Here is a 12,294-nt window from a genome sequence, read left to right as displayed (position 1 = left end):
TGATATGGCAATGGAATGAGGAATTAGGCAAAGCGATCACAGAGAGGAGGAGGGATATTTAAACGTTGGTTATTATGCCTTATCACGGTAACTGTATAGAAAAAGGTGGCATTAATCTTTCATATGAAGGACTGAAAACCCGTAAGAGAAAAAGAATCACTTAAGATTTATCACTATCTATGAAATATACTTCATTTTTTTAAACCAAAAACAAATGCAAGCTTCTCTAAGGCACAGTATCTTAAATGATAAAGTCATTTAATGGTTTCAGTAAATAGAATTCTTCACTAAGTTGGAGAATAAAAATATATGTAAACATTAATATTTATGATTAGAAAAAATTATGATTGGAATTTAAACATGGTCTCAGTTATTGTCCTAATGAAAAAGAAATACTTTAGAAACCACCTCTGACCCTGTGTTCATGTTTCTCAGCTCTGTGATACACATCTGTACACTTTCAACTTTAAGCACTTGTAGTCTGGTTCTTCTCCACCGTCCTCCATCTTCACACCCTTCCTTACTTCTTTTTTTTTTCAATTATTTTTATTTTATTTAATTTTTTTAATTTTTTTTATTTTATTTTATTATTTTTTAATTAGTTGGAGGCTAATTACTTCTCAACATTGCAGTGGGTTTCGTCATACATTGACATGAATCAGCCATGGAGTTACATGTATTCCCCATCCCAATCCCCCCTCCCACCTCCCCCCCCACCCGATTCCCCTGGGTCCTCCCGGTGCACCTGGCCCGAGCACCTGTCTCATGCATCCCACCTGGGCTGGTGGTCTGTTTCACCATAGATAATATACATGCTGTTCTCTCGAAACATCCCACCCTCACCTTCTCCCACAGAGTCCAAAAGTCTGTTCTGTACATCTGTGTCTCTTTTTCTGTTTTGCATATAGGGTTATCATTACCATCTTTCTAAATTCCATATATATGTGTTAGTATGCTGTAATGATCTTTATCTTTCTGGCTTACTTCACTCTGTATAGTGGGCTCCAGTTTCATCCATCTCATTAGAACTGATTCAAATGAATTCTTTTTAACAGCTGAGTAATATTCCATGGTGTATATGTACCACAGCTTCCTTATCCATTCATCTGCTGATGGGCATCTAGGTTGCTTCCATGTCCTGGCTATTATAAATAGTGCTGCGATGAACATTGGGGTGCACATGTCTCTTTCAGATTTGGTTTCCTCAGTGTGTATGCCCAAGAGTGGGATTGCTGGGTCATATGGCAGTTCTATTTTCAGTTTTTTAAGAAATCTCCACACTGTTTTCCATAGTGGCTGTACTAGTTTGCATTCCCACCAACAGTGTAAGAGGGTTCCCTTTTCTCCACAGCCTCTCCAGCATTTATTGCTTGTAGACTTTTGGATAGCAGCCATCCTGACTGGCGTGTAATGGTACCTCATTGTGGTTTTGATTTGCAATTCTCTGATAATGAGTGATGTGGAGCATCTTTTCATGTGTTTGTTAGCCATCTGTATGTCTTCTTTGGAGAAATGTCTGTTTAGTTCTTTGGCCCATTTTTTGATTGGGTCATTTGTTTTTCTGGAATTGAGCTTCAGGAGTTGCTTGTATATTTTTGAGATTAATCCTTTGTCTGTTTCTTCATTTGCTATTATTTTCTCCCAATCTGAGGGCTGTCTTTTCACCTTACTTATAGTTTCCTTTGTTGTGCAAAAGCTTTTAAGTTTCATTAGGTCCCATTTGTTTAGTTTTGCTTTTATTTCCAATATTCTGGGAGGTGGATCATAGAGGATCTTGCTGTGATTCATGTCGGAGAGTGTTTTGCCTATGGTTCTCCTCTGGGAGTTTTATAGTTTCTGGTCTTACATTTAGATCTTTAATCCATTTTGAGTTTATTTTTCACACCCTTCCTTACTTCTTTATTCTTTCAATGACTTTATATCTTCCTTTTCCTAAAAATTTCTCCTTTCAAATCAGATATATTCATATGTTGTTTGGGAGGCATTTTATCACTGTTCTCCCCATCTATTTCACAGAGTCAAATCATGTGGACTCTAATTTTAAGTTTTGTGTGTAAGCTGATGTGTATGTTTCTTGTCTCTTTTTTTGGTATCTCTATTTAGGTTTCAGTTTAGAAATAAGCTGTGAGAGCAAGTGAACAAATAAGAAGGAAAAGCTTTTCTATAGGAATATATAATTGAAGCTTAATGTTTTTCACACTCTATAAATGTCTTGAAATCATAAATAAATTTGATGTCATTCATTATATCTTTTATTCTATATGTAAGATTATGAGGTTGTGATTATTGTTTTCTATAATCACATAAATGGAAATTATCTGAAAATGCTGAGAAGAAAATTAAATCTGTTTAAAGAAAAGATTATTTGCTTCATGGGGATTTTCTTCTTTCATTATGTTAGGAATTTTCAAGTTGCTATTTACCCTGATTTCATCCTTGGATGAGTGAGAAAAACCTAATAGTTAAGAAGTTATTTTTCTATAATAGGACAAACATTTGGATGAAATAAAAAAGTAAAGAAAAGCATTTAATTTACTTTCTGGAGGTTTTTATTCTGGTAAAATATAAAATTTGTAGAAAAGTTGTAAAATGGTACAGAAAACTGCTATTAACCTTTTAACCAGATTCAACAATAGTCTACACTCTGCCTGAAAAGATTTATTTTATCACCTATCCTCTCTCTCCTCTGTTTCTCTGTCTGTCATATCTGTATCTATGTATTTCTCATCTGTCTTCATTTCAAACTCTTTCTTGAATTTGATATTTTTAAAGAGTGCAGGTCAGCTATTTCACCCATCTTGTCTCCTTGTGAGTTTATCTCATGCCTTTTCATTATTAGCATCAAGCTATGCATTTTTTGGCATGAACATGACTGAAGTGACACTATGCCCTGGTTCAGAGCATTGTATCAACAGTCACATGATCTTGGTTTGTAACATTAATGATGTTAACACTGATTATTTTGTTACGGTGGCCTACTAGGTTTTTCTGTTGTAAAGTCTACTACTTTACATTTTATAATTAACAAGTAACTTCTGGGGAGATATTTTAAACAATGTAAATGGCTCAACATTTCTTCATTCACTAGTTTTTAGCATATATTTAAGTTTTTCTAACGCCACCATTCCTTCTATATTTACTAGTTAGTATCCAGCTGATAGGAACAGACTTCTGTTCTCCACTATACATTTATTCTTTTTTAAGTTTATCACTATTAGCTTGTGGATTCTTATTTCTTTCAATTCGTTGGTACCACAGTTTCTCTTAATGCCCAAATTGTCTTACAACTGAGCAGTGGTATGCCCTTGAAACTGGTTTTTTAAATTTCCTGTGTCTCTGTGATTCTTGGAGTCTTTCCCTTCACTTTTAGGCTGTATGTAATTCTTTCCTCAGATAACAAGATATGAATGATGATGGGAAAAAGAATGCAACCTCTGAAGCCCAGTTTGTTCTATTGGGTTTTTCTGATTGGCCTCAGCTTGAGTTACTTCTTTTTGTGGTTATCTTGATGTTCTACCTGATGACATTGATAGGCAACCTGTTCATCATTATCTTGTCATACCTGGACTCCCATCTCCACACTCCCATGTACTTCTTCCTCTCAAATCTCTCTTTTCTGGATCTCTGCTACACCACCAGTTCTATCCCTCAACTGCTGGTCAACCTCTGGGGCCCAGAAAAAACCATCTCTTACAATGGTTGTATGATTCAACTTTATTTTGTCCTCGCACTGGGATGCACAGAATGTGTACTACTGATGGTGATGTCCTATGACCATTATGCAGCTGTGTGTAGACCCCTGCGTTACACTGTCCTCATGCACCCTCGTTTCTGCCATCTGTTGGCTGTGGCTTGTTGGGTAAGTGGCTTCACCAACTCAGCCCTTCATTCCTTCTTTACATTTTTGGTACCCCTGTGTGGACATCGCCAAGTGGACCATTTCTTCTGTGAAGTTCCAGCACTGCTTCAGCTGTCATGTGTTGATACCCGTGCTAATGAGCTGACCCTCATGGTCATGAGCTCCATTTTTGTTCTCATACCTCTCATGCTCATTCTCAGCTCCTATGGGGCCATTGCCTGGGCAGTGCTGAGGATGCAGTCAACAACTGGACTCCAGAAAGTCTTTGGGATGTGTGGAGCCCATCTTATGGTCGTATCCCTTTTTTTCATTCCAGTCATGTGCATTTACCTCCAGCCACCAACAGGAAATTCTCAAGATCAGGGCAAGTTCATTGCCCTCTTCTATACTGTTGTCACACCTAGTCTCAACCCTCTAATCTACACCCTCAGAAACAAAGATGTAAGAGGGGCAGTAAAGAGATTAATGGGGAGAGTATGATCTGGTATACTTGTGACATTAATGACGAAATGGAGCATCTCTTCACCAATGGTTCTTCAACCTATCCACTCATCACTCTTTCATTCACTCAGTTAGCACTTTTTGAATGTGTACTCTCACGAGGACACAGAGTTTGTGGTTGCAGATATGATTAAACATAGTCTGCCTAAATAGTAATCACTCCTCAGTGGCAATAACAGCCATGTAAAATATGGATCAAATGTCAATATTAATTTTTTAGTGTACAAACCTAGTAAAATAAAGTATCATTTTCTCAATTGAAAATGAAGCATAGAATTTATTGTCAAAATTGATAAAACTCAGTTATAATTCTATGGGAAAATGCTATCCTTAATTAAAAAAGCTAGAATATGTCATTTAATTTCTTGCTTTTTAGGCAGAATTTGTCATAAAATTTGTCTTCTATCTTTGGTCTAATGAAAGACATTTTGAAACACTTTAAATATTTTTTCCAACATTGTTATCCTTTTTTGAATGCTAGTTAATACTAAGAGAAATCTTAGTCTGTAGTCTTTAACATAACATTATAGTTAGTCAGAAAAAACCTTTTTTGAGTTGTAGCAAGAAGTGCCCTCAGTAATGCAGCAGAAGTAAGCATCTCATATTTATCTTTTTCTTCAAGTCAGTGAGTAGTGTAAAGGAAGTAGAAATAAGTTGTAAAGCTGTGCTATCTAACTATAAAGTCATGGTCATCATAGACTAGGTATTGTTAGGTAAAGTAAGGGCATAGCACACCTGCATAACCTAAGAAGCAATAAAGAATATCTGAGGTGACCAAATACTAGGCTCTGAAAAGTGTGTTGATGAATCTGATGGGTATTTGAAAGAATTACTTGAAAACATATTTGAAAATGTTATGATAAAAGCTGTATGATATGTTAATTTTTTACTTTTAAGTTTGATATGATTTGAATATTTGTGGAAACATGTATATTATCAAGGGTGAAACAGATCACCAGCCCAGGTTGGATGCATGAGACAAGTGCTCGGGGCTGGTGCACTGGGAAGACCCAGAGGGATTGGGTGGAGAGGGAGGTGGGAGGGGGGTTCGGGATGGGGAATACATGTAAATCCATGGCTCATTCATGTCAATGTATGGCAAAAACCACTACAATATTGTAAAGTAATTAGCCTCCAACTAATAAAAATAAGTGGAAAAAAAAGAAAAAAGTTCACTATAAAAATCAACATATATTTTTCAAATAAAGAGATGCAATTTTATTTAAATAATAGTTTTGTTCTCTTATATTATTGATGCCACCTCCATATAAAATGAGTGTCCTAGGTATATAACTCTTTAAACTGCACCCATATTGAGCCCAAATGGAATAAGAAATAAAGTAAAATCTTGGCAACACCTGAGTTTTGTATGATAACTTAAATGTCAGTTTTACTTTAACACGGGTTCAATCCCTGAGTTGAGAAGAACCCTCGGAGAAGAAATGGCAACCCACGCCAGTATTCTTGCTTGAAAAATCCCACGGTCAGAAGAGCCTGGTGGGCTACAGGCCAAATGATCGCAAAGAGTCAGACATGACTGAGCGACTAAGCAAAAGCACAAGACAAAGTTTAGATATGATTCATTCAAATGCTTTTTCCTAAATTATTAAAATGAAAAGCACATCTGAAACCTTCCCCTCAATTTCCTGTGTGGCTTGCAGCTACATTGATTCTGATGTCTTTGTCTTCCCCTTTGTGTGTCTGTGATTCATTATCTCCAACAAGGCATAAAGAATGATACGGGGTATATACATTTGTCCTTAAGCTCCTTTCCAAGAAATGAAAAATCAATAATCATATCTATAAAAGAAGTTTTAGTAAATAATTGGGGCCACACAGAATGAACCATTACAGAGCAAAAAATCTTTAAAACACTTGAAAGACATAGTTTAGTTCTTTGAACCATCTTGTGGAAATCTTACTGTTTGGGATACCTCATGTAATACCCAAGTCTCTGACTATGTAACTTAAAAAAAATTGAAATTTCTCATTTCTTCTTTTCCTTTTCTGTGTGAAAAGCATACATTTATCCTTTTGTATGTGTAGAATATTTTTCTTGGAATGCATAATTTTAGCATTTAAGCTTTTGAATCCTAGCCATGCTACTATTTTATTTAATTTGTAATCTAAAATAAAGATTAGTTTCAAAAAATTTTCTCAAAGATTACCACAGATACCATTGATTTTATTGCTTTGTAATTTTTAAACTACTTACATGAACCTTATGCAATTTTATAGCAGGCAAGATGTTCTTTCTCACTTTGTACATGAGAAAACAGAAGGGAAGAAGATATGTGACTTACTTAAGCTTAAACAACTTGTATGTGACAAGTCAAGTAATGAAAATAGATTTTTATTTGAGTTCCCTTGTTATGGTCAGGAACAACTAGAATGTCTGAGACCCCTGTCATTGTTAACCCCCACCCTCAAACCAATATTTGATAAATTGACATTTACACAGTACATGTGCGTTTGGGTCACAGGCAATTTTATTGAAGAACTACCAATGAAATCAGCCTTTTCTCAGCTAAGAATGGAAGTGAAATGCACTGAAGGACCTACTTCTTCTTTATCTCAGTAAATTTTTCCTCCCCATTGGGACCATATCTCCCAATCTTTGTCCACTTGTTCCTGTGCAGCATATTCCCCAAATGCATGCTCAATTATTTCTCTTAATATATCTCAGCAGGGTAGGATTCTTGGCACAAATATGCCATCAGATAGTTACAGAAACTAGCTCTGGCTTCCAGTCCAGATTTTCTCATTCTCTACTCTTTTTTTGGCCTCAGTGTCACATACTATATCTCTTTTTACGAACGTGATGCTGAAAGGTCACTGATTATCATATGCTATGACAACATCAATTGATTTTAAGCATAATAGAGTTTCAAGTACAAATTCACCATATTCCAATTATAACTCATCAACAATAAAACTTTATGGTCCAACTCTCACATCTGTAAAGAAGGCTGAATGCTGAAGAATTGATTCTTTCAAATTGTGGTGCTGCAGAAGACTCTTGGGAGTTCCTGGGACAGCAAGGAGGTCAAACTACCCAATCTTAAAGGAAATCAACCCTGAATATTCATTGGAAGGACTGATGCTGAAGCTGAAGCTCCAAAACATTGGTCACCTGATGCGAAGAGTCAATTCATTGGAAAGGACCCTGATGCTGGGAAAGATTGAGGGCAGGAGGAGAAGGGTGTGACAGAGGATGAGATGGTTGGATGAATCATTGACTCAATGGACATGAGTTTGAGCAAATTCTGCGAGATGGTGAAGGACAGGGAAGCCTGGCTTGCTGCAGTCCATGGGGTCACAAAGAGTTGAACACAACTGAGTGACTGAACAAGACAATATAACTTACAGAAAAGAAAAATAATATGAATTTGCCATAAGCTTTCACTAGATTTCACAATATTTGCCATTGGTGCTTTTTTGTTCTGTCTATAATAATATATTAATATGCAGTTAAATATTTTTCTGAAATATTATAATGTATGCCCATCTCTAACTGTACCTGAGAGTCTTTCCTAAAGATATAATCCAGTATAACAAATTAAATTTAGGTGTTATATCCTTAGTATCCCTTAATCCAGAACCATCTTTCAGTTTTTCTTTGCCTTTAATTAATTAAATATTTCTAAAGAATATAGGTCACTTATTTTATACAATATCTTTCAATGTATATTTGCCTAGTATTTATGCAGAATTAGGATATTCCATTTTTACAGTAAGATCCCACAGGGCCCACGATTTTTTAATTTATATTTTAATTTTTCCTCCTGCTTTATTGAGGTATCATTGACATACAACATGTATAGGTTCAAGTACATATTGTGATAATTTATACATGTATATATTGCAGATATTTACCAGAAAATAGTCAGTTTAACTTATCTATTCTCTCACCATATATTTTTTGTAGTAAGGCCATTTAAGATCTACTCTTTTGGCAAATTTCAAACATATAATGTGATATTGTTAATTACAGTTACCATGTGTAAATTAAATACCCAGAAAGTGTTATTTTAATGTTGATAGGTTGTATTCGTTGACCAACATTTTTTGTTTCTCCCAATCCCAGCCTCTAGCAAGCATTGTTTTACTATTTCTCTGAGTTTACCTTTTAAAAAAATTTTACATAAAATTGAGAGCATACAGTTCCTTCTGACTTATTTTACTTAGCATAATGCTCTCAAGGTCCATCTATATTTTTGCAAAAGGCAAGATTTCCTTCTTTCTCAAGGTTGAAGGATATTTCACGGTATGTAAAATATTGTTTATCCTTTCATCTTTTGATGGATTCTTAGGTTGTTTCCATGACTTAGTTTTGTGAGTAAAGCTGCTCTCTCTGTTTTTCTGTGCTAATCTTGCTAAAGGTTTGTCAGTTTTATCTTTTCAAAAAAACCAACTCTGAGTTTTGTTGGTCTCTTCTATTGCTTTTCTGGTGTCACTATTATTTATTTCTGCTCTGATCTTTGTTATTTTCTTTCATCTTTCTTTTTAAAAAAAGTTTATTTATTTTAATTGGAGGCTAATTACTTTACAATATTGTAGTGGTTTTGCCATACATTGACATGAATCAGCTATGGGTGTACATGTGTTCCCCATCCTGAATCCCCCTCCCACCTCCCTCCCCATCCCATCCCTCTGGTTCATCCCAGGGCACCAGCCCTGAGCACCCTGTCTCATGCATCTTTCATCTTTCTATTTGGGGCTTAGTATGTTTCTTTTTCTAGTTACTTGAGGTAAAGGTAGGTTGCTTGTTCATAAATTTTACTTTCTTTTTATCCTTGTAATTTTACCTGTTAGTATTAGGATGCAAACTGCATCCTACAAGTTTTGATATTTTGTATTTCCATCTTCATTTCTCTTAAGATATTTTTTGATTTTCCATTTGATTTTTTTTTTTTTTTGATCAGTGGTTGTTCAGAAGTCTTTTGTTTAGTTTCCACTTGCTTGTGAAATTTCCAATTGTCATCCTGTTATTGATATCTGCTTTTATGCCTTTCCGATCAAAAAAGGTACTTGGTATTGAAAGGTTGTTGCTGAACGATAAGACGCGGGATTCTTGGCCTCCGGAGGAGACGAATTCAATCCGGGGCCAGAGACGAGGCTGGATCGCTCAGAGCTTTTGTGTTATAAAGTTTTATTAAAGTATAGAGAAAGCTTCTGACATAGGCATCAGAAGGGGGCAAAAGAGTACCCGCCTCCTAGTCTTTAGCTGTATGTTATATAGTCACTCACAGTCTGTTAATGAAATGAAAGGAATGTCATAAAATTTAGAATGGCATCAGATAATTCATCCCAGGCCATAAAACGATTGACTTGAATCTTTTAGAAGGGCAGAATACCAACAAATAGTTCCGTTTACATAGATTAGGAGAACAATACCTGAGGAAGTAAGTTAGGCCGTTTAGCAGAACCAACTTGAAGATTGAGTCTGGGGTTCATTAACATAGCTTAAGACCACATTTCCATACGAAAAAGGCATGTATTGGTTAACTCAAAGTTTGAGAGTGGTTAGCTTTAGGTGAGACCAGGTGTCATGGCAACACAGAATGTTAAGAGAAACCTCCTTTTAAATTTGTATAGAGAATGAAAAACAGATCGCTGGTTTGTTTCTTCTTGCCATTTAAGAGAGATAAAAATGTCTGGCACTTACAGCCTCTTTCCTCCATTTGGAGACCCCTGGCCTTCCTGCCTGTTACCCTCTCAGTATGAATTCAGTCTTCTTTCATTTGCTGAGGCTTGTTTCATGACTTAACATATGTTGTATGCTGGCGAATAGTCTGTGTCCTCTTGAAAAGAATGTGTTCACTGCTGCTGTTGGATGGAATGTTCTATATCTTTGGTAGGTCCATTTAGTCTAAGGTAAAATTTAAGTCCTATGTCCTTAACAGATTTTCTTTTTGGATGATAGATCCATTCTCGAAAGTGGGGTATTAAAGTTTCCTACCCTTAGCATATCATTGTCTATTTCATCTTTTTTGATTCCCTTATGTTTGCTTAGTATATTTAAGTGTTCTGATGTTGGTTGGAAATCTACCACTGTTAAGTAAGCTTTCTGCTGCTTTCTCCCTCCCACCTCCTTCCTACCTCTTCCTGGGACTCCAATAATGCATCATTTCTCTTAATGGTATTCCATAATTCACATATGCTTTCTCTCTCTTTTTAAAGATGTACTATTATTATTATTTTTGAAAGTGCTGTATTTTCCTTGCTGTGTGTGGGCTTTCTCTAGTTGTGGTGAGTGAGGGCGACTTTTCCTTGTGGTGCACGGGTGTCTGATTGTAGTGCCTTCTCTTGTTGTGGAGCACAGGCTCCAGGCGTGTGGGCTTCAGATTTGCTGCGCGGGGGGCTTAGTAGTCCTGGTGCACCAGCTTAGTTTATTCATGGCATGTGGGAGCTTCCTGGACCAGGGTTCCAACCCGTGACTCCTGCATTGGCAGGCGGATTCTCAACCACTAGACCACGAGGGAAGTCCCTGCTTTTTCTCTCTTCTTAATTATTTTTCTTTTTGCCCTTGTATAATTTCAAATAAGATGTCTTATAAGTCACTAATTCTCCCATCTATTTGGTTCAGTCTGTTTTTGAAGTTGCTTACTGAATTCTTCAAGGTAGTCATTGTTACAGGATTTCTTTTTTATATTTTAATTTCTTTGCTGCACTTAAATTTGTTCTTATAATATTTTCCTAATTTTATTTAGCTGTGTCCCTCTGTTTTCTTGTACCTCACCAAAATTTTTTTAATTAGTTTATTTTTTATTGAAGGATAATTACCTTACAGAATTTTGCTGTTTTCTGTCAAATGTCAACATGAATCAACCATAGGTATACATATATCCCCTCCTTTTTGAAACTCCCTCCCATCTCCCTCTCCATCCCACCACTCTAGGTTGTTACAGAGCCCCTGTTTGAGTTTCCTGAGCCATGCTTTTTAAAAAGGGATTATTTGAATTCTTTGTTAGACAGTTCATAGATCCACATTTCTTTAGATTAAGCATTGGGTTTTATTACTATCCTTTGGTGGTTTCATGCTTCCCTGATTATTCATGATATTTGTGGTCTTGGCTTGGTATCTGTTCATTTAAGAATGTAGGTACCTCTTCTAGTCCTTATAGACTGGCTTTGTCAGGCAAAGCCCTTCACTAGTCTACTTGTGCAGAGCATCTATATGGGCATTCTTGTGGCATCCATGATAAACTGCTATAGGAGTATTTTGGTGACCTGGTGCTGGGGTGCATCAAAAGCCTGGGAGAGCAGTCAATCTGGCACTGGGGCCCTCCAGCATCAGGAGTGAACAAGTGCCCTCTAGACACTGGTTTGGTGTCATTGATTGGATGTCTAAGAGCAGTTAAGACATCCTGGACTGTGGGAGTTGGCCAGTGCAGGAATATGCCAGAAGTCTGGGTTGTCCTGGCTCATCGGGAGCCTGATGCTTAGGAGATGCCATGGCCGTGGGAGCTGGTCAGGAACTAGATGCCATGGGTGTTGGTTGGTGCTCTGTTTGGCTGGGAGCCTGGGTTCACAGGAGCCATTTCTGATCTTGGAGCCAATGAGCTTCCTCCAGCCAAGGGAGGCTTCTGGGACCACTGAGCTATTTCTGACTACTTGAGGTGGCTGGCACTCAGGTGGGTGGGAAATCTAGATTTACAGCACCATCTGAGAGCCTGCAGCTATCACTCATTAGCCTTATTATCAAGTATCCTTTATTAATTCTTCCAAGGAACAGTTATTGCTATTTTCCTTCACGGAATGGTGATTTTTAAAGTTCCATTATTCTTGTGCAGAAAAGGGAAGATTAGCCTACTGTTGGAGGGATTGTAAATTGGTACAGCCACTATGGAAAACAGGATGTGGAGGTTCTTCAAAAAATGAAAAACAAAAATGTCATATAATTCAGTAATTTCTCTTCTGGATATTTACCT

At 36.7% G+C, this 12,294-nt stretch overlaps 1 protein-coding gene across 1 annotated transcript; it reads left to right on the top strand.

The window, feature by feature from the left end:
• The first annotated feature begins 3,403 nt into the window (after nt 1-3,403).
• On the top strand, nt 3,404-4,339 carry LOC122697428 (olfactory receptor 2J3-like). The gene has a single exon (XM_043908251.1). It carries the CDS (start codon nt 3,404-3,406, stop codon nt 4,337-4,339), a length of 936 nt encoding a protein of 311 aa, XP_043764186.1.
• The last annotated feature ends 7,955 nt before the right edge of the window (nt 4,340-12,294 follow it).

Source organism: Cervus elaphus, chromosome 7 (genome assembly GCF_910594005.1).
Source record: "Cervus elaphus chromosome 7, mCerEla1.1, whole genome shotgun sequence".
Lineage (NCBI taxonomy): Eukaryota > Metazoa > Chordata > Mammalia > Artiodactyla > Cervidae > Cervus > Cervus elaphus.
The sequence above is the reverse complement of the archived record's forward strand: the minus strand, read 5'-3'. Positions and strand labels throughout refer to the sequence as shown.